This window comes from Ochlerotatus camptorhynchus, unplaced genomic scaffold (assembly GCF_037179485.1).
Source record: "Ochlerotatus camptorhynchus isolate MF236.1 unplaced genomic scaffold, CSIRO-AGI_Acam_v1.1 ptg000141l, whole genome shotgun sequence".
In the NCBI taxonomy this organism is placed as follows: domain Eukaryota; kingdom Metazoa; phylum Arthropoda; class Insecta; order Diptera; family Culicidae; genus Ochlerotatus; species Ochlerotatus camptorhynchus.
Genome location: NW_027040631.1, coordinates 3,452,733 through 3,475,970, shown reverse-complemented (window position 1 = coordinate 3,475,970; position 23,238 = coordinate 3,452,733). Strand labels below are relative to the sequence as shown.

Below are 23,238 nucleotides of genomic sequence, written 5' to 3'. Positions count from 1 at the left end.
GTAGGTTGCCAAGGCTGTTTATTTTGAATCCGTTCCTCTCTTATACTCAGCCCACTAGCAGGCGCGTAGGCAACATGTTATACCGTGACAGCGGGCCCAGCACAGTAAAATAAACGATTTGAGCCCGGGACATAGGCAAATCAAAGTTGGCACTCGTGGAGAATAGAAGAACTATAACAGTGATGATGGTTTCAAAATTTTCCACGGGGAAGTATACGAATGCAATCTTAAAATGCTTTTATTTTGCAAATGGAACATTTTATTTAAATCTGGTTGCTGCTACAGTGGTAGAAAAGCTCAAATCTATGTGTACACCTAAAAATCTGAAAAGAAATTAATTTTTCTGTATTATTTGTCTATTGAGTAGTCCTTAAGTTTTCTACTAACATAGCATCAACCAGATTTAAATAAAATGCTCCATTTGCAAAATAAAAGCATTTTAAGATTGCACTCGTATACCTCACCGTGTAAAATTTTTAAACCATCATCACTCTCATAGTTCTTCTATTCTCTACGAGTGCCAACTTTGATTTGCCAATTGCCTACTGTCAAACGCTGCTGTTGGTATAGGCCTTGTCACTGGCCTGCTTATACTAGACCCTCTCTAGTGGAAACTATTACTCAATTGACAGCTCGCTCCCACACAAAGATGGGCGTTAAGATTGTGATTTTTGCTAATCTAATGTAATCACACTTATTTAAAATAGTTCCAGTGCTCTAAAATCGATGAGATTTGGATTTCGGTTTCATTTAAAATGCAGATTAAGAATATCAATACCACTAAAGAACCCGATGTGGAGTCGATATCATCGCCCGTGCGCTGTATAGTTTTTGCTAGAGTCGGTGTATAATGAGTCACGCCAAGAGAAAAACAGTTCAACTCGCATCACGGTTTTCGAAAGATTCCCTTTCTTTTAACTTGGCAACAGAGGACTTCTACAACAACTTCAAATGACTTCTAGCGAGAGAAAAAATATTGCGGCTGTAGTACATCATTATATCAGTGATTTTGTCAAATTATCTTAACAAAAAATAGTAGAAATTCTCATTACTAATCATTACCGAGCGTATCCCATGACAATTTAACGCTCACTGCGTGTTTATGCTCATTTCTTCGATTATATTTTATATTTTATTGCAATACCTTTCGTGGACCTTTCATAGCATCGTAATGTTTATTTATTTTGCACGATAGGTAGCCGGTTTGACAGTTCAATAGGTAGACTTGGCTTCACTCTTGGCGTGACTCATTATACACCGACTAGTTTTTGCCACTATCTTGGAGTCAATGAGATGTAAGCAGGTGAGGCTCAGAGAATTTGTCGTCTCTTTTGTTCCTCCACTGTATGAGGTCAAACTCCGTCATCTAACAATCATCAGAACGATAAAGGGGAAGAGCCACTGTTTGTTCATAGAATACATTCGAATTCCAACGTTTTTACCGTTAAGATCAAACTCAATTAGTTATAAAGTTATTCCGTGACTTCTTATCCTGACTTACAACCGAAAACCAACATCTTTTTCAAGGTTAACATGAAGCGTTGGTTGTTTGGTTGTCATTACGAGGGAGACTTTCACCCTAGAGGCTGGTTCATCTCCGAAAATAAAGAGTTAATCAATCTATCCACAGCTCGAGCTATTGATCCTGTTCCTGTCTTGGAATTTCTCCCGACGAGGAAATCGCTCGATCAGCTGGAGTCTTTCGACCCAAGGATTGCCCATAACATTTTCCGTGATTTTATTTTTCGATACGCCCTTCTAGTTTAAAGATTGATTAAAAACGAGAAAATGATAAATTGATCCAGGAAATAGTTTCATCAATATTGGACTAAAAATAAAGAGCAGAGTTATCGGTATTTGCTTACGGATTTCTTTCTTGAATAGACTTGGAACTTTCTTAAAGTTTATGGAAAAAATATATTTTCAATTCATTTACCTCTTTTGCAAACGCTGAACGAGAAATGGCGCCTATCCTTCGCTCGCCAAGGGTTTCCGTTCGCTCCAACCTACCTACTGAATAAAAGAAACGATTCCAACCTTCCCCGAAATACGGAGTCCCCAAAAACATAACGAAGAGTTTGCCAGTTTGCCATAATATATGATAATAGTTGAAATTTGTCATTTACCTGATCGACCTGGTCTACCGTACGCGGACGACAGCCGTCCGGTAGAACCCACCCATTACCTGTATCCTGGCTTCCGGCAGCTGAATTCTCTCCGAGAGCCGTTCCCGTGCAAACACATCCGGATAGTGAGTCCGCTCGAATTCTGCTTGGTGGAAACAGGGCCAAAAGTTAAAATTTTTACGTTTACTCTTCCACCGTCGAGAGGTCCGCTCTCACTGAAATAGCCTAGTTACCTCTTTCCAAATTTTCAATCTGTTCGTTGGTGAATGAAGTCCGGTTGCGTTGGAGCTTTCGCTTCAGTTTGAGCCGCAGCTCCGAGTCTTCGTCGTCCTCCGAGGAGTACTTGTCACTCATTTCCTCCATACCGTGGTTTACTGGATGGGAGAAATATTTGCTGTGTAAATCGAAAGTTGTCTTTTTAGGGCAAAGGGCTACCTGGCTTTGATTGTTGAGGATTTTCGGTAGGGCTCTTCAGAGAGAGATGGGAGATGGGGTGGGATGAAAAGTTGAACTGACCGCCACCGATGTTTTGGCACCAGGTCCAGTGGCCGCTGGTGTTGTTGAAGAGCTTGATCTTTTCGTAAACCGTATCATTGCTTGGGGTGGAAGTTTCCTTGTTCGAAGCCAGATTGCGCAGCACTCGGTTAATGGAAGAAACCTGTTGGGAGGTTGACAATCTAGTAGGCGTTGGGTGTTGATGGAATTTAAATGATAGGGCTTACGCTAGGGATGTTATCATTATTGCAGACATTTTCAGACAATAGTCGATCCCGGATCTCCCAGGCAAAGATACTCGGACATTCAGCCTTGTAATCGGAGATCTTGGAGACCACGGAAGCCGTGGCTACCCGGGGTTTACTGCCGCCGATGGCTCGCGGTTTGATCGAGCCCGTCTCATAGTATCGGCCCAGGATCTTGCTAACGCATCCATTGGACACCTGGAGAATGCGGGAAATATCGCACGGTCTGGCTCCGGAGTGGGCCAATTCGACTATCTTCTGGCGCGTCGAGTCCGGCAAGGGACGCCCATTGACGTAGACACCCCCCAGTTGGTTGATGCCGCTGTGGCCGGACGCGTTGCAGCCAAAGATAGAATTTACGCTCTGGATGTTGCTCTGGATTTGCATTGTTTGCTGCGAAAGAACGTATGATTCGCACAACATCTTAAAATTCTACGCAATACACGCGATGGAAAATTTTCAAATTATTAACGGTTGAACGAACAAATCGATTTTTCAAGAAAAGATGAAATAAGTAATCAGAACGCTTTCAGAAGTCAAATTAACCATGGCCCAATCCATTCTATCGGCAATTCGAACCAAAAAGCCATGCAATTTGCTTGAAATTTTGAAAATTATAATGCATAATTAGAAGATTGCACGTGCAACTTACCTTGTGCAAAAGCGAGCTGCAATTGTGCTGCCTACCTCCAGGAGTACCACAAGCGAAATGTTTGAAGGCGCGCTTCCCACCCCCACAACCGAAGTAGCCCGGCGCATGTGTAACGCATGGCACATGCTCACTCCCGCTTTGACAGTTCGTTCTCCGTCTCTCTTTGGTGTCTCTTCGCAGTCTCTTTCGTACTTGCAGCAGTTGCCATGGTCTACTGTCGGGCACATTTCACACGCTATCTCTTTCGAAAGAAGAGACCACAAAGAAGGGCGACCGACCAGACCACGGACTGCAGCGACAGAAAAGAGAGCTTCTTCTCATCCTCATCCACACACGGCCATAGAAGAAGTGAAGTGAGTGAAATTTTTTCTCCAGTCAAACCGAGTTACGAGCCAGAAAGACCAGGAAGCTGTCCAGTTTTTATCCGCGAAAAAATTCCAGTGAAGAATCGGTGCTAGTGATCGGAAAAGTGGTGCAAACAGTAGATGCCGACCTAACGCAGCGGAAGTGCATATCGTCTAGTGGATTCCGAGGCAGGTTTAGTGGAAATTTGCGGTAGAAAAATCCGTCCATGGATGAAAATTTTCACCCCTTCCTCAGGTTCGAAACGCGCAGCAAGCCAAGCAAACCAAGAAGAAGCCATCGCACTCCGTCTGCTGAGCGATGATCACCCTGCTTGGTTGCTTTGATTGCAGTGCAAACGAAAACGGGAAGGGAGAAGACAATTTTCAATTAGTTTTTTTTAGTTTTATCAAATCCTTACACATCGGTCGAATCCTAGCAAATTTGCGATTTGCGTAACTGTAAATTCGACCGAGAGAACTGAAGAAAAGAAAGAAATATAGTTTCACTGTTGTTCTGAAAAAAATAACTAACCTGTAGTTTTGAATTAAAACAAATCGATACTGTCAATTCTTATATTATTGCTATACATTCCTGGCCCGCGAAACGAGAAAAACCGCTATATCCGAACTGCTTCGTAACATTCTATGACGATTCTATATATGTGTATTTCCGGCTAATTAGTGTATTTAATTCTTGCAAAAGGGTACGCAACAATGGCGGATTCGGTGACAATTGTGACCATCCGGCTGGTCTAATATTGATTTTTGCGCTTGCGAAAAGAATGGCATATTGTGCTGTCGCCACCACCGCCACCTCCGTCCCAAGACAATGGGAGCGTTCTGTTTTTGACACAGAGCAAACATTGCCCAATGAGCAAGCGCAAGCGATGGCTGTCGAGCAGCGAGCTGTTTCCCTTGATTTTGGGTACGTTAAAATGAAACTTGTAGAATATGAATGACAACATTTGAACAGGCGTTTTAAAATGTTAACGTCTATTAATGCTGTTCTGATCGTTGTATCTTCAGCATGATTAATAAGTGGAAATACGTTCAAAAATAGATATTATTAACTATCACCACGCTTACGTTACACTCGATAATCTGGACTACAATAATTCAGATAATATTGTATTTGTAATTATGAACATTACCTTCAATACAAACTACTGGCAGTTCTGGACTTTTTGCTTTTCATTAATTTTTTTTTTCAGTATAAATGAGGCCTATTCTGCGCCGAGAGTGATGTGAAGTGAATCATTATCACTAGTGAGGTGACCAAAGTCACCTCATGTGAGTAGACTTTCCGTGACACCAAGACACTTCAGCTCACTCGCAGCGCAGAATACGACCCAATATCTGATAACCATACCATGATTGTGTACATGGATACGATGGATACTGATCAAAACGTGTTCTCTAATCATTTCTCTTTTGGTGAATGAGAACGACCCAAATTTGAGTTTAGTTAACTCATAAATCTCCTAGACTGAGTAAAACGTGAGGCAAGTTTACTCATTGCTGAGTTACTGAACTTTTGGCAATTATGAGAGAACTAAACTCAAATTAGGGTCGTTCTCAATTGCCGTTTAGGTGGTGGAAGTAAATAATGGGCACTAGTTTTAGGTGCAGTATTTATGATGAGGGGAAAGAGTTTTTGCAGCTATGGAACCTTAATATTAATACGATGATGTGCTCTTTAAGCATTTGAAAATTGCTCTTTTACAGCGTAGCTACTCAGATTTACTGTCCAGCCCGTCTTTTTATTTTTAGTCTGAGGATCGGAGCTTATTGTAGACGCTTTCCCGTCGCTCCGATCCTTTTAATAAAACAAACACGTCAATCTGAGTAGCTACGCAATAAAAGAGCATTTTTCCAACGCTTAAGGAGCATTTCATCGATTTAATATTGCAAAAACCATTTTCTCATGATTTTTGTCGCTTCAAAATTTACTTTTCAAAACCTTGTAGACTGTTTTAAAGATATTATAGACCACCTACTCACCCCACCAGTCCATGCAAATTTTTAAATTTGTATGGATCTTAGATAAATATCACCCATTACAATATCAATGGATAACCAGCACGGTTGATTTTCCCAACAGATGTAACTAGTATACAAAAGTTACGGCGATTTATTTTGTAAGCAGAAAACCGGAAAATGTCGATTTTCACAAAATTAGAACCTTTGTCGAAAAAAATATGTCCTGCCCTTAATAGCTTTAATTTTTCCTCGATTTTAACCGAACTGCCACCACATTTTTTTTTTCTGTATCGCTTCTAAAGTCTTTTTTATTTCTTTATTAAAGAGACTTTCAGCCCCCTTTTGCAAAAATGTTACACTCTTCAAACATATTTTTTTGTTTGAATATCATTTCCCTATTGAACGGTGGCGGCATGCTGTGAGTTGTGAGATCAAAACTGACAGCATACGGTAATCCATTAATATTGACTCAACTGTCAAATCCATTCTAAAGAAACAAAATAAAAGGGCAGAATGCGCCCAGCACAATAATACCAACCGGTGGAAACTAAAGATTTTAAATTGGCTCACTACTTGACTAGCCTATTGGTCCCAAGCAAATCGATTAACGTACCCCATTCTAGTCCAAATTCTATTACTACACTATGTTTGTGATGATTCGCTATGAAAGTTTGACAGATAAAATGAGGGGTTCGTGGATTTTCCAATGTTTCGAGGAGTCCATCGATTAGCTTGGGACTGAAGATAGTACTAGAGCTGAGCCAAAAAGTTGAGCACGTTTCTTCGGGACCTAATAGCATAGAGGTAACTCTAAGACAAGATGGTCCCGAAGAAACGTGCTCAACTTTTTGGCTCACCTCTGGTACTATCTTCGGTCCCAAGCTTGTCGAATCACCCCTCGAAACATAAGAAAAACCAATAACCCCTCATTTTATCTGTCAAACTTTCATAGCGAATCAAAACAAACATTGCGTAGTACTAGAATTTCGACTAGAATAGGGTACGTTAATCGTTTGCTTGGGACCAATAGGCTACTAAAGTGGCTAGCCAATTTAAAATCGTTAGTTTCGTATTGATTGTTGCTAATAGTCTTAGAGTTACCTCTATGGTAACAGATAATAAAGCTTATTCACGCAAAAATATGCTGCTTCAGCTAAAAATGGCTCATCAATTAATTATTCACTTCAAATTTTGTGTTGGGTTGTTTGTCCACGTGAAAGCTAGTTAGAATTCTTACACTGTAACGTACCCACGTTACGGGATAGTTTAGAGAGAATTTCGTATACGGGAAACAATCCGTTCCGAAATTCGTCAACCTCAATCGGAACAAATCGATTTTCGCTTTACGAATGTACACCATAAATGAAGATCATGAATTTGTGAACCTTGTTCGGCAAAATAAAAGTAACGCCTGCGTCACTCACCGGTAACGGCAACACAAGTCATGAAAACGAGATCTTTATTGGAAGATTGCCGTAAAAGCTCAACGCAGATGTCGCCACTGCATGTTGATGATAATGTTGACAGACTGCATATAAAATTCGTGAAAATTAGCGTTAAATCATAATTTTCATCAAGCCTGTGTAAAATCCTTCCAATATAACATTCGAATTGAAGAAGAAAACGTGTTTACGATCAGAGTGATGTGCATCTTCGACTTTTCCAGTTGAACTTTCATAAGATATATTCATTTCATTTCGTGGCTCCATCAATGCTGCATCATTTCATTTCGTGGCTCCATCAATGCTGCATCGTAAATATGATGTAAACAGAAGTAAATTGCTCATTTACTCAAAATAAAGATGATTTGTCATCTTGTTATCACTTTGAAGACCATCTAGCACCATTTTATAGTATGGTGCGTGTTGAGTAAATCAAGTTCCGGTGCGTTTTCCGTCAAAAATTGTGAGTATCGATATGTTTGCTTAGAAAAGGCCAAAATTTATTGAATATTGGCGACCTATAAAACCAATTCTCCATTACCACCAGCATGATACAACCTTAACTTAATTTCCACTTTCATTTTAGTGGAAATCGCACATATTCACCATTTTCCGAAAAATGCAGCTGCGCAGGAGGTGATCTCTCACTGTGGGTGCAAACTTTTTATGCATTATTTTCCATGAAAACCTCTTCGATCCATACCGAAATAATAACAATTAGTTTTCAAACACGTTTTCTTACACGATTCAAGCAAAAGTTTCCGCGGGAAATTATTAGTTTTTCTTTATGGACCGATTTGCCCCAAAAATCGTCTGTTTTACTTGGAAAATTTGGAAACTATCCTCCTTCTAGTAGTTCTCACTTCGAAATGTAGGAGGCGAAGCTTGGAAAAGTTTCACTGCAAGACGCCAATTGGCGAATCAAAGCGAAGCCAAAACTGGTCATGCGACACCTAGTTTTTAGATCTACAATTACGGAAATGATGATGTACTAAAAAAAAAATCTTGCAATTTTAAAGATATCAAAACGTCATTACCATTTTCAACCAAGGCAATCGTCACTTTGATTCTTCAATTCTGAAAATTATGAATTTGTTCTGGAAAATGTGATTATAGAGATTGCTAAAGTGTGATTGTGGCAGTGATTTGTTTTTATCAGGAAAATTTTCCGCTTTGAAGTTGTTTTCCTGATGAAAGCATTTTGCGTATCGTATCCAGCTTTCCATACTCGGTAATGGCGGCCTGTTTGTATGAATAAATGTATCCTTCACTGTGCTTTTTGACACCATTTGGATGTTTGGATTTTGACCCCTCCTTTTTCCTCTCCCAGGAACAGAAGAAAATGGATCAACATACGCCCTCCAGTTAGTGTCAAAACAGACAGTGAAGGATACATTTATTCCTACAAACAGGCAGCCATTACCAAGCATGGAAAGCAGCCCTAATAAAAATTGTATGGTTAATTTGCTTAACGACGTGTTCTGGGTATCATCCAAACCATTTGTGGAATAGTTCAATGATTTGGGTTATCGTTCGTTTATGGTTATTTTTTATTAGGGAGGATACGTGACGTACACGCAAACTCTAGTGTGCGTACGATAAACGTCAGCAATCAAAGTGACGGTTGACTCACAGATGGCGAGCCGGTGAAAATGGTAATGACGTTTTAACACAGACAAACAGACATAACACTCGCAAGTTGTTCATCGAATAAGCATTTAACGGTCAATTTAAAAGTATCGTAGTTGGTAGTACCATAGAGGTAACTCTAAGACTAGTAGGTCCCGAACAAACGAGCTCTACTTTTTGGCTCAGCTCTGGTACTATCTTCGGTCCCAAGCTAGTCGATTCACCCCTCGAAACATAGGAAAATCCAATAACCCCTCATTTTATCTGTCAAACTTTCATAGCGAATCAAAACAAACATTGTGTAGGACTAAAATTTTGACAAGAATGGGATACGTTAATCGATTTTCTTGGGACCAATAGGCTAGTCAAGTAGTGAGCCAATTTTGAATCGTTAGTTTCGTATTGTATTGATTGTTGGTAGTACCGCCACCTAATTCCCTTGCGTTTGACGTTTATACACTACCGCCATCTGTTCAGCGTACTACCCACCACAGTGTACTCAACAGATGGCGGTAATGTTTTAGCAACGATGTTTTACAGTGATAAATATTCAATGAGTTATGTCTGTTTGTCTGTGGTTTTAATATCTGTCAAATTGCATGACATTTTTTAGTACATCCTCATTTTTGTAATTGCGGATCTTAAAACTAGGTGTCGCATAACCAGTTTTGGCTTTGCTTTGATTCGCCAATAGTTCAGAAGTTGTTCTTGATATCATGATTCTGCTCATGAACGTGGCAACATAGGCCTAGTTTTGAAGTGTCAAATTTATTTATTATGACTGTGAATAATTTCCTTGATCTGTTGAATTTGTGTATGTATGTATTTATGTATGTAGGTATATACTATCCAACTTCCACTGTCCGGTAGTGTTTTTATGGAAGAAAAATGTTTGCAATATAATCTATTATTATCTTATACTGATCCCATCGCAAACAATTTTAGCCCGGAAGATGAAAGGTGATAGCTATGTTGAGATTCAGTAATCCATTTCAGAATGCCTGGTCACCGAGAGGTGCGACACATCTAAATCTCAATGTTAAATGGTTGAAAAATCTCACACTAGCGAATCAATCTACGAAAAATCTTTTTTCATCTCTTGCATCTAAGCCCATCTACTCGCATCGCTCTCCACCTTTTTGCAGGAAATCTTCAAAATCATAATCAAATATAAAATGTATATTGGTACTGAGTTTACACTTCCATCATCACAGCAATTCCTGCTTTGTAGATGCATTTGCTTTGTAGTATGCATTTCATATTTTTATATCTAGTTGTAATCAGTTAGATCTCACCGCTTATGCATTATGTCCTTGCTGCTGAATCTTTGTCATCTCGATTCTCGTTGAGTCCTGTTGAATAATCGGCATCTATAGTGGAATACTCTTCTCTCTCTTTCTCTATCACTTTTCGATGTTTTTCGTATCTCTTCTTGCTTGAATCCCCGTATTCGATTTCAGGTCATTAAAATTCTTTTAAAAATTGTAAAGCAATCCAAATGGAAAAGTCTCACCAGAATCCACCAGTTGCTCAATATTATCTAAAGCCGTCACCAAACTTCCTTCTCTTATTTTTTGCGAGTATGCGCTATTTTCACTATTCTTCTAAAATTTCCTTAAGGCACTTCACCCAGGTTTTTCAAGCACTCTAGAGGTACCCGTTTTGCCCGCGAATCGGTTCCAGAAGATTCCCTCAGAGAAATAACGTTTTCTCCTCGACAAACACAAGCAGCATGCTTTGAAAATTAATTTTTCGGGACGAGTTCTTCTCGACAAGGACACATTTCAAAAGATTTTTGTGTGAATCACGAACAGTTAAAAACACTTTTGAAATCATCACTCGCGTTTGAAAATTGCATAAAATCATAAAACTTCATTCGAAAAAATACAGCTGGAAAAACAAAACACGTCAACTTTTCACCGCGGCCTACCACGATGCTTGATCTGTTGAATTTATGCTCTAAATATAAGTGGTTATACTTGTAGTGTGTACGATGTGTAGGCAGGTGGAATGAAAGGTGGTGTAGGCAGGATTTAGGAAAACGAAAGACAAGGTAGTTCCTCATTTGGTCCGTAGGTATGGTCTTTCAGGTCTTGAAAACTTTACCATTATTTGTGTCGTCAACCGTCTATTTCGTCGCTGTCTTGGCGTACCTGCTAGCTAAGGTACTCAAGTTGATCGGATATGAAGGTGAAACTTACGTCTGTCGCTGTAAATCTTGCCGGTCTGGGCGACAGAATTTTCCAATCTGGTGGTCAACACTGTTATGCATCATATCTCGATTACTTTTTCCAAGGGACGTATCAGCTTTTGTAAACAATGCATTTGATCGTCGATTTGACGTAACTGGTAGCTCGCCCACGCATTCTAACACTACCCACTTAAAGGGAAATTTTCTCCTACCTGTTAGTGGTGTTAGTATGCGTGGGCGTGTATCAGTTACGTCAAATCGACGATCAAATGCATTGTTTACAAAAGCTGATACGTCCCTTCGAAAAAGTAATCGAGATATGGTGATGACGAGCTGCTATCCTGAAATACGTACCTGCTGATCCATGCAACTTGGCGGTGGAATCTGTTACGTCAGTTACAAATGGCCCGAATAAGATGTTTAATCTTCTGCTAGCAGTACAATAACAGAAACAAATTGATTTGCTTGCGTTATTGGAAATGACAGCTGCTCGATGTGTACATGAACAATGTTCACAAAATCTGGATTCAAATCACGTTTATGGGTCTACAGCATCACGATAACATGATTTTGGTTTCTATATTTTATTGCGTTATGGAATGATTGGTGGTGGAGATTCATTGAGTTCATTGATTTTGGATCCTGTTCATGAAAATGTTAATTAACACATCATGTTTTGTTCTGATTTTCATGATATTTTGTTCACGAATATAGGAACCATTTTTTTGCGTGTATTATAGCCATTGATCCATTGAATCTATCAATGTATATGTATGCAATTGAATTTAGGATGAATTCACAGTTTATACCCAGTTCTCACAATTATGTTTCACTTTCACGTGTTTGGATTGTTAAAACCTCAAATCACAGGAAAAATCACAAACGAAAACGATGCAGCCAAAATACAAACATGTCACTTTTCCAGTGCAGCTTACTTTGCCCTTCACATGGAGGCGCACGGTACAACGTTAATTACGCTTTGTACACGGCCAATGAGATCAACCTAAATTTGAGTTCAGTTTACTCATAAATCGCAAAAAGTGCAGGAACTGGAAATGAGAAAAGTAAAGATTGAATTTTCTCAGTCTATTGGTACTACTCCTAGACTGATTAAAATTTTCGTCAATTTTCATTATTTTCCGACAGATTTTTAAGGTATTCACTGATTTTGCGATTATGAATAAACTGATCTCAAATTTGGGTTGATCTCATTGGTCATGTAGGTCATCACAACTTGAAGCACAGTTTCCATTTTAAAAACAATTATATCCACACAAAGGTGCATCAAGAAGAGAACAGAAGGGTATTTCGATAATGCCTCCACCACACTCCCTACCAAAAAATTGTATTTGAAGGCCTGCTTCATTAACCCGTCCCATTTTTCCCAACTCAGGAATCGTTCTCTGCATCGCGCTCCTCTGAGAGATCTATGAACAATGTCATCGAAACGTAAATCGCCGCCCAACAAGCTCTCGAACGCCGGTTCCCCACCGTCCCCCACGGCGGTCCAGATCGAGAAAAACAACTTCAGAAAAATTTCGCTCAAAAATGAAGACCTCATCAAGTCGTCCCCGGTCAAAGAGCTGAACTGCGCCTTCGACGCCAGTTTCCTCTCGATGCAAAAGATGCAAGCCCAGATGGAGCCGAAATATGTCAAGAACGAACATAGCGAGTACATTATGAATCACCATCACGCCCAACAGCAGCACCACCAGCAGCAGCAGCAACAGCAACATCATCCGTTCGGAGGTTTCGGGGGAGGCATTCCGGGTGGGATGCATCCGGGACTGATGATGGATGGCGATTTTCACCAGTTCAATTTACCGTTTTTGAATGTGGCAAGCTACATTTTAAAGGGCTCGGATCCACCGATGGGGAAGAATGACAACTATCACTTGACGATGAACTTGGACAATTTGAACATCTCCAACAGTCATCAACAGCAGGAGCCGATGGCGCAGCAGGCTGCGCCCAGGAAGGTCAACAATTTGATTCTGAACCATTTGAAATCGATCGTAGATAATTTTGATAGCTTAAACAACAATGTCAATGGTAAGGTTTGAATTTCCTAAATGTCTTCAATGTCTAACTAAGCTTGATTTGATTTGTTATCCAGATAAAAGTACAACCACTCCACCGCCGCAGCAGCAGTCAACTATTGAGCCGAACAAAAATGCAGCCATTGATGAATCCGGTGGACCACCGACAGGTGTTCCGTTGATGAACAATCACAACTCGGAGAAGAACAACTACGAGGGTTTTCGCTCGCGGTTGGACGAACGCATCAGCAATCTTCATCTCAGCAAGCGGGAAATTAATCTGATGCGATTGAACCTTAGCCTACTGGATTTCCCGAACGAAATCCCACCGAGTTTGTTGAACAGTCATAGCCATAACAACTACGAGCAACGGTCGCCGCAAGGCGGTGATGATCTGAACTGCAGCACGTCACAGAACAATATGAATATCAAGTTGATTAAAAGGTATGGAATTGGAAGAAAGAGTAAGAGGAGCGTGTCTTAATGTCGTTGTAATTTCTCCCGAGAACAGAAGCTTCAAGGAGTCCCTGTACGAGAAGGAGAAGAACATTAACCGGCTCATCATGTACTTCACCATCTGGCGCGAGATGCTACTGAAGGCGGAGTTTGTAAGGCACCTGAGATGTCGCAGGCCAACGGCGACGGCCAAGACCACTGCTTCTTCTGGGAGTGGATTAAAACGTGATACCGCGAACAATGTGATACTACTGACAGTTCCTAGGCTTTGCAGATCCTAATTCTATGACGGCATATAATGATACTTTCGATTTTGTTTTTAATTGCAGCTCTGAAAATCAATTATGTGGTTATGTGTGATACTATCAAATCTCTGTGCGACGAGCGCTGCTTCTAGGTGAATCGATCTGAATTGAATTTTTCTAGACGTTTCTTTTCTGGTTTGACAGATTTCGGCAACATTTTTTTTTAGGTGATAAATGGTACATTTTATTTCTGAATCCTGGATCTTCGTGAATCCAGGAATCTTATTCATTCAATCCAGGATTGGGATTCCGAAAATATTTGCAAATGAGTAGGTTCAAATTTTAGCTATTCATTTATACAGAATCTCAAAATGAGGTTTCCCAGAATCTTGAAGTGATACTCCCTGAATCCCAATTTGGGATTCACTGGAACTCAGTTTTAGTTTCTCGAAACCAATTTCAGAGATTTTTGAATCCCCGATTGGAATTCCTTGAATCGCTAATACAGGTTCAATTATTTCCGAATTGGAAGTCGCATGATCCGGAATTGGGATTAATAATATCCCAAAATTAGGATACCATCGATCCCAGATAAGGGTTTCATGAATCCCAGATTAGGATTCCACGAATCTCAGATTAAGATTTCTTGAATCTCGAATTGGGATTCCGTGAAACCCAGATTAGGATTCCCTGAATCCTGGTTAGGGATTCTCTGAATCTCGAATTAGGATTCCCTGGATTCATTGTATAGCGAAAAAAATGATTATTTGGATTGACCATCTCCGATTTGTATGTAACTTTCCGTAATTGAAGATATGGGCAATGATTCACATTTTTGCTAAAATTCGAACTCTCTACATTCTTGGAATCTTGGATAAGGATTTCTTGAATTACAGCAAGGAGTTTCCTGAATCTTGAATTTGAATTCGCTGAATTTTGAACTAAGGTTCTTTAAATTTTGAATTGAGATTCCGCAAATCCTGGATTCTCTGAATTCACCATTGGAATTCAATTTCCCGCACAGAGGATATCTGAATTCTAATTCCTAGAATTCATGATTGAATTCCGTTAATCCCAAATTTAAATTCTGTTGATACCAAATTGAGATTCCTTGAATTCCAAATTGGGATTCCTGGAATTCCAGATTTTGATTCTCAACATCCTGGATTGAGATTCCCTGAATCATAGTTTGGTATTTCCCGAAGGAAGAATTTTGTTTTTTTTTTGGGTTCTGTAGACCATGATTTAGACTTGTAGAATGCTTTAAAACCTCGATAAAACATACCATCTTAATTGTTTTTTACTATACCCTTTTAACACATTTTAGAGAATTCGTGACTTGTCCAGGGATCACATATTTGAATTTGTGACCTTTAGCGTGAAATGAATGGATGCTAACCATTACGCCAGGCCCGTCCCCATTGGGATTCCTTGAATTCTGGATTGAGATTCTTAATCCTCGATTGGGATTCTCAAAATACTGATTTCTGAATCAAGTTTGACTGGGATAGATAGAGATTCCACAAACCCTAGATTAGGATTACTTGAATATCTGATTGAAATTCCCCAGGATGGAAGTCTGTTAATCCCAGATTTTGATACCCTTATTCCTTGCAATCTGGATTGGGATTCACTCAATTCCGGATTGGGATTCTCTCAATTCCGGATTGGGATTCTCTAAATCCTGGACTATAGTTTCCTGAATCCTGGATAAATTTGTCTAAATCTCGCATTGAGATGAATAGCAGTTCAAGTTTCCCAGAGACTGGACTGGGATAGATGGAGGTTCCACGAATTCTAGATTAGGATTACATGAATCTCAGATTGGGATTCCCTGGAATCTGGAATAGGAATTACTGAATCCCAGGGTGGAAGTCTGTAAGTCCCAGATTTTATTCCGTTAATTCCTGAAATCTGGATTGGGATCCTCTCTATCCAAGATTGGGAATCTCTAAATCTTAGGTTATAATTCCCTGAATTTGTGGATAGATTCCATGGACCCTGGATTGCGATTCCCTGAACCGTTGATTGATATTCCATGAATCTCGGATCCAGATTTCATGAATCTCGGATTGAGATTCCATGAATCTCGGATTGAAATTCTATGAATCTCGGATTAATATTCCATGAATCCCGGATTAATATTCCATGAATCCCGGATTAATATTCTATGAATCTCGAATTGAGATTCCATGAATCTCGGATTGAGAATCCATGAATCTTGGATTGAAATTCCATGAATCTAGAATTGAGATTCCATGAATCTCGAATTGAGATTTCATGAATCTAGAATTGAGATTCCATGAATCTCGGATCCAGATTCCATGAATCTCGGATCCAAATTCCATGAATCTCGGATCCAAATTCCATGAATCTCGGATCCAGATTCCATGAATCTCGGATCCAGATTCCATGAATCTCGGATCCAGATTCCATGAATCTCGAATCCAGATTCCATGAATCTCGGATCCAGATTCTATGAATCTCGGATTGAGATTCCATGAATCTCGTATTGAGATTCCATGAATCTCGGATTGAGATTCCATTAATCTCGGATTGATATTCCATTAATCTCAGATTGAGATTCCATGAATCTCGGATTGAGATTCCATGAATCTCGGATTGAGATTCTTTGAATCTCGGATTGAGATTCTTTGAATCTCGGATTGAGATTCTTTGAATCTCGGATTGAGATTCCATCAATCTCGGATCCAGATTCCATGAATCTCGGATCCAGATTCCATGAATCTCGGATTGAGATTCCATGAATCTCGGATTGAGATTCCATGAATCTCAGATTGAGATTCCATGAATCTCAGATTGAGATTCCATGAATCTCGGATTGAGATTCTATGAATCTCAGATTGAGATTCCATGAATCTCAGATTGAGATATAAATCTCAGATTGAGATATAAATCTCAGATTGAGATACCATGAATCTCAGATTGAGATATAAATCTCAGATTGAGATATAAATCTCAGATTGAGATACCATGAATCTCAGATTGAGATTCCATGAATCTCAGATTGAGATACCATGAATCTCAGATTGAGATACCATGAATCTCAGATTGAGATTCCATGAATCTCAGATTGAGATTCCATGAATCTCAGATTGAGATTCCATGAATCTCAGATTGAGATTCCATGAATCTCAGATTGAGATTCCATGAATCTCAGATTGAGATTCCATGAATCTCAGATTGAGATTCCATGAATCTCAGATTGAGATTCCATGAATCTCAGATTGAGATTCCATGAATCTCAGATTGAGATTCCATGAATCTCAGATTGAGATTCCATGAATCTCAGATTGAGATTCCATGAATCTCAGATTGAGATTCCATGAATCTCAGATTGAGATTCCATGAATCTCGGATTGAGATTCCATGAATCTCAGATTGAGATTCCATGAATCTCAGATTGAGATTCCATGAATCTCAGATTGAGATTCCATGAATCTCAGATTCAGATTCCATGAATCTCAGATTGAGATATAAATCTCAGATTGAGATTCCATGAACCTCGGATCGAGATTCATGGAATCTCGGATCCATGAATCTTGGATAAAGATTCCATGAATCTCGGATCCAGATTCCATGAATCTCGGATCCAGATTCCATGAATCCCGGATTGAGATTCCATGAATCTCGGATTGAGATTCCATGAATCTCGGATTGAGATTCCATGAATCTCGGATTGAGATTCCATTAATCTCGGATTGATATTCCATTAATCTCAGATTGAGATTCCATGAATCTCGGATTGAGATTCCATGAATCTCGGATTGAGATTCTTTGAATCTCGGATTGAGATTCTTTGAATCTCGGATTGAGATTCCATCAATCTCGGATCCAGATTCCATGAATCTCGGATCCAGATTCCATGAATCTCGGATTGAGATTCCATGAATCTCGGATTGAGATTCCATGAATCTCAGATTGAGATTCCATGAATCTCAGATTGAGATTCCATGAATCTCGGATTGAGATTCTATGAATCTCAGATTGAGATTCCATGAATCTCAGATTGAGATTCCATGAATCTCAGATTGAGATACCATGAATCTCAGATTGAGATACCATGAATCTCAGATTGAGATTCCATGAATCTCAGATTGAGATTCCATGAATCTCAGATTGAGATTCCATGAATCTCAGATTGAGATTCCATGAATCTCAGATTGAGATTCCATGAATCTCAGATTGAGATTCCATGAATCTCAGATTGAGATTCCATGAATCTCAGATTGAGATTCCATGAATCTCAGATTGAGATTCCATGAATCTCAGATTGAGATTCCATGAATCTCAGATTGAGATTCCATGAATCTCAGATTGAGATTCCATGAATCTCAGATTGAGATTCCATGAACCTCGGATCGGGATTCATGGAATCTCGGATCCATGAATCTTGGATCCAGATTCCATGAATCTCGGATCCAGATTCCATGAATCTCGGATCCAGATTCCATGAATCCCGGATTGAGATTCCATGAATCTCGGATTGAGATTCCATGAATCTCGGATTGAGATTCCATGAATCTCGGATTGAGATTCCATTAATCTCGGATTGAGATTCCATGAATCTCGGATTGATATTCCATTAATCTCGGATTGATATTCCATTAATCTCAGATTGAGATTCCATGAATCTCGGATTGAGATTCCATGAATCTCAGATTGAGATTCTATGAATCTCAGATTGAGATTCCATGAATCTCGGATCGGGATTCATGGAATCTCGGATCCAGATTCCATGAATCTCGGATCGAGATTCAGTGAATCTCGGATTGAGATTCCATGAATCTCGGAGCAAGATACCATGAATCTCGGATCGGGATTCATGGAATCTCGGATCTAGAATTCATGAATCTCGTGTCGAGATTCCATGAATCTCGGATTGAGATTCCCTGAGATATCCTTTTGAACCCTGATTTGGGTTCCCATATTCCCAGATATGGATACTCTGAATTACGGATTGAGATTCTCTGAATTCCGCGTTGATATTCTCTGAATCTCGCATTGAGATTCCTGGAATCCCAAATTGGGAAAACCGCAATGCTGAATTGGGATATTCAAATTCCAGTATTGGGATTTCCAAAGATTTAGATTCGGGACTCGGAAAATCTCAGATTGAAACTCTTTGAAATCTTTGAATTTCAGTTAAGGGGTTTCCTGAATCTCAAATTGGAATTTTCTGAATCCTGGATTATGATTCTCTGAATTACTGAACTGGGATTTCCTAAGTCTTGGATTGGGAATTTTTGAATGAAAGATTGGAATTTCAAGATGAAATTCTCTAAATCTCGGATCGGGGTTCTTTGAATTACAATTTGGGATTTTCTGGATATCGGATTATGATTAGCTGATTCCGATAATCGGATACTCATCCCGGATTGGGATTTCCTGTGTTACCAGAATCTAATTTAGGAATTCTTAAATTTTACTATCCGGATTCTCTACTACTACTATTATGAACGACATCTTCCTTGGGATTCTCAGACCCTTCAATCCCATATGGTTATAAATATCTGGCTCTTAAACGTAGGATTGCGATTCTCTGAAACTTGGATTCGCTGAATACTGGATCGGGGTAATCTTTGGGTAATCTTTATGTATTAATTAATATCGAATTGGGCTTCCCCTAATTTCCGTATTGGGACTCCTTGAATTTTGGATTGGGGTTTCCTGAATTACGGATTGGATTTCTCTGAATCCCAGATTGAGGTTTCCCAAATTTCGGAACGGGATTCCCGAAGTACCGGATTGGAATCCCTTATTTCCGGATATCCTAAAATCATATTTAAACACGCAATAATTGAATCTTCGAACTCTCAGACATAATGAACATCAAATTCCTTAGGCTCCTCTGACCATTCAATCCAATATGTTTGCAAATTCCTGGCACTTTAATATTAATATATGACCTGACCGGCTGTGTGATAGATAGGGTGGTTCATTAATAGAAAAGCTGTTATTTTCAACTGGCCCAGCGGAACAATTCGGTCAGAGAAACACAACAATGAAAACAAGTTCTGAAAATATTGCTTACAACTTGAAGACCTTCAGAAAGTGCTCTTCTCCACCCATAAAGTTCGAATCCCGGTGAAAATATCAACTTTATATGCGCTCAAAGAAGCTGAACCACCCTACTGTATAATTCATAACCTACTTTGTTCTAGCACATAACCTCTAATGCTCTTCTCCCCCTCACAAAACCGGACAGGCCGAGAACAAAAAGTACAAATTCAACAACACTTCCAAATCGAACCTGGACCCGTCGCAGATTCCACCTCCAAGCTCAACGGTCGTCAGCACTCCGTCGCAGCATGAGTCACCGACAACTGCCACCGGATCTCGCAGCGTCCTCCAACCGAGTGTCACTCCAACCGCATCGGTGTCCCCTCCGGATTGCGACACTCCCGTCGGTGAAGAGGCCAATGACCTCTCGGACAACTGTATTCAACGCTACCGGAACGTGTTCCAGGCCATTTCCGGTGGGAGTAAGCCCACTCAGCAGGACGGAGGAAACCGGGTGAATCCTCGCAAGAACTCCCGGAAGCGTCCACCGGGATTCCCGGACGATATGCTTCTGGACAAAGCTTCTCCGGTTGATCTGCGCTCCGGACCGACGACCCCATCGTATGAAATCGACTACGATAACAGCAAGAAGGAAGACCAAAGATACCTAAAGGATGATGCCCCGATCAACCTGAGCAAACGGAAGAACGACTACCGGGAGAGTCCGATACCGGAGATGAACAACGGGAACAAACTCCCGAGCAATCTGTTCAATCACTGTGATCCGGACGAGATGAGTCAACGAATGGATGGTTGTGGTGGTGGTAGTGGTGGCGGAGGGCTTCCTCAGACGGTGTCCCTGCTGGACAAGGAAGCCGAAAGATATTTGCTCAAACCCAAGAGGGAACGACTCGATCCGGAGCCCGGTCTCTTCGACTACAAACCGGAAGTATTGAAACCCAAGCTCAGTCTGTATCAATCGCCAAGTCCGCACCACAGTCCGGATGACAAGCAGCAGATGCTAAACGACGCAGGCTATGGGCTACCGCAACCCTTCTTCATAAAGAATCCAGACGCCCACGGAAGTCCGATTCAGCCACCGGGTTTGCCCGTACCGTTCAACAGTAGTGCCATGCTGGACAACATGAACCGCCATCTGATGCGACAGCAACAGCAAATGAATGCAAGCGTTCCAACCGGAAGCAGTAAAAAGGACAAATCGGCCAACCAGCTGGCCATGGATTTGAATGCGGCCGATCTGAACTCCTCGCGACGATCCGGCTCCGACAAAAATCACATCAAACGGCCGATGAATGCGTTCATGGTGTGGGCCAAAGACGAACGGCGCAAAATCCTCAAGGCCTGCCCTGACATGCACAATTCCAACATTTCCAAGATCCTGGGGGCTCGCTGGAAGGCGATGACCAACCTGGAGAAGCAACCCTACTACGAGGAACAGGCTAAGCTATCGAAGCAACACATGGAAAAACATCCGGACTATCGGTACCGGCCGCGGCCCAAGCGAACCTGCATCATCGACGGCAAGAAGATGCGCATCTCCGAGTACAAGGTGCTGATGAAGAGTCGAAGGCAGGAGATACGACAATTTTGGACCCGAGACTACGACGGAGCCAGCGACCAGGGCTATCCGCCCGAGAAGTCCGGTAAGATAATCAAAAACGAAGCCATGTGAGACGAGGCCGGGTGGGACTTGGGACACTTTGGGATGTGAATGTTTTGGGGTGGGGTAATGGAAAATTGATTTCTTTTTAAAGAAAATAAATATTTGGAAGGATAAAGCAAAACAAAACAAAAAAAAACGGAAAACGACGCGACGGTGTGATTTCATTCCGATGACAATCTAGTGGGCCGTTGCCAAGTTAGCAACAGATGTGCTTTCGGGACTACCAAGCGTCTCCAGGTTCAGGCCACAACTCCGGATGGCAATCAGCATCCGTCTTCTTCGCACGGATATAATCATTGCTTAAATGTATTATGCAGTAAACTGCACTTACGACCCCTTGGTACACTCCTTTTCCACCGGCATCTCATTGCTGAAAGTTTTATACGCCAGCTTTTGCTTTCATGCTCTAGTAAAACAACAACAAAAAAAGCAAGAAGCAAAAACCCACCTCTTATCTGATGATGAATAAAGGATGAGACCAAATTAAATTCCGCTGGAAGAGACGCACCATGCGGAGGAGGGGGAATAGGTGTGCGAGCGAGTGTGATAGTGCTCAGGCATACCAAGCAGGCCGAGTGTGTGTGTCGGTCCATCCGGTCGTCGGTAGCTTTGCGCTTTTGTCATTTCCTTTTTAGCCTACTCGGTTTCACTCTGATGGTGGTGGCTGTAGGTACCGACCTTGGGGTCATGCATTAATTATGTCACGCTAAATTTAGGAAACATTTATCACCACCCCTTTCGTCACGTTTTTCCTACATCCAATGCATTGCTTGTCACTGAATTGTACAGCTCCCCGTTCCCCCTTAGGGCGTGACATAATATATGTATCATCCCCTACCTACTACTGGAACTATTTCCGAAATGAAGCTGCTGCATCAGCTGCCGCTGGGGTGGTAAATGAGCAATTTTTGTCTGAATTGTACCACCCCAACTGCCTGTCCCATCGCCACCGGTGCTGGCTAACGGCCGGCAGCAAGGTTCACTTCCTAGCGAAACGTGAGAGAGGTGAACTTCTTGCAACACGTGCCCTACACGAATCGCACGCTTTAGTTTAGTAGATTGGAGAAAGCAAAAAAAGACAAGAACTTGATGGCAGATTAAACTGTTTGGAGCAGCGTCATTGCAATGTGCAAGGCGAGACTAAGGTATTTTTCGGTAGTTTTTCATCTATCTGTCCTGGCAGGAACACGTGTGTGTCGTCCAGTGGGGATCAACTTCAAAGTGAATGATAAATTATTTCCATTGCAGAGGGATTAACAATCAGGGGCAGAGGGATATGAGGGTTTCTCTTGATGGTTTCCATTTATCTGTAGTCTCTAGTACAATACGTATTACGATCTGTGCAAAAGCTGATGGTATCGCAACTTTCAACTTAAATTTATATCGGTCTCGGTCGAAGTTTTCGAAGTTTGTGTAGGAGATTAAATTTAATTAAAGGGATTTGAGGTAAATTTGATTTTACGGAAAATTCGTAGAGCAATTTTTAGATTTTTAGTCGTAGAATCAGATTTGTGGAAAAATGTTCCATTCTCATCGGCAATGACAACGTAGCGTAAGTATAGCTGGCCATGTACATTTAAATTTACACTCATTCTTTGTAAATATAGGAACACCTAATACTAATAATGTTTGCTTTAAAAAAGGCTTTTTTCGCGATGCAATAATCCTGTCACATAGCGGTCAATC

General features: G+C 40.7%; 2 protein-coding genes across 3 annotated transcripts; one reads left to right on the top strand and one right to left on the bottom strand.

Moving 5' to 3' along the window:
• Nucleotides 1-1,951: 1,951 nt before the first annotated feature.
• Nucleotides 1,952-3,606, bottom strand: LOC135700699 (paired box protein Pax-6-like). Of its 2 annotated transcripts, none has more exons than XM_065221276.1 (5): nt 3,519-3,606; nt 2,849-3,298; nt 2,562-2,784; nt 2,360-2,500; nt 1,952-2,271 (listed from the first exon to the last, which is right to left on the bottom strand). In XM_065221276.1, exons 2-5 carry the CDS (start codon nt 3,287-3,289, stop codon nt 2,141-2,143), a joined length of 936 nt encoding a protein of 311 aa, XP_065077348.1. In that variant the 5' UTR covers nt 3,290-3,298; nt 3,519-3,606; the 3' UTR covers nt 1,952-2,140. The 2 variants fall into 2 exon arrangements, with proteins under 2 accessions (XP_065077348.1, XP_065077349.1); XM_065221277.1 differs by having other exon boundaries at nt 1,953-2,268; nt 3,519-3,596.
• A 199-nt stretch (nt 3,607-3,805) lies between these two features.
• On the top strand, nt 3,806-21,671 carry Sox102F (transcription factor Sox102F). Its single transcript, XM_065221339.1, has 5 exons — nt 3,806-4,051; nt 12,498-13,156; nt 13,221-13,587; nt 13,655-13,751; nt 20,074-21,671. The coding sequence occupies exons 2-5, from the start codon at nt 12,541-12,543 to the stop codon at nt 21,559-21,561; spliced, it is 2,568 nt and encodes an 855-aa protein (XP_065077411.1). The 5' UTR covers nt 3,806-4,051; nt 12,498-12,540; the 3' UTR covers nt 21,562-21,671.
• Nucleotides 21,672-23,238: the final 1,567 nt, after the last annotated feature.

Coding starts and splice junctions, on each gene's coding strand:
- LOC135700699 (XM_065221276.1), bottom strand. CDS start 3,289: ATGTTGTGCGAATCATACGTTCTTTCGCAGCAAACAATGCAAATCCAG. Junction 2,785..2,848: donor ATAATGATAACATCCCTAGC/GTAAGCCCTATC, acceptor ACCTCCCAACAG/GTTTCTTCCATTAACCGAGT. Junction 2,501..2,561: donor TCCTCAACAATCAAAGCCAG/GTAGCCCTTTGC, acceptor TCTCCCATCCAG/TAAACCACGGTATGGAGGAA.
- Sox102F (XM_065221339.1), top strand. CDS start 12,541: ATGTCATCGAAACGTAAATCGCCGCCCAACAAGCTCTCGAACGCCGGT. Junction 13,157..13,220: donor CTTAAACAACAATGTCAATG/GTAAGGTTTGAA, acceptor TTTGTTATCCAG/ATAAAAGTACAACCACTCCA. Junction 13,588..13,654: donor AATATCAAGTTGATTAAAAG/GTATGGAATTGG, acceptor TCCCGAGAACAG/AAGCTTCAAGGAGTCCCTGT.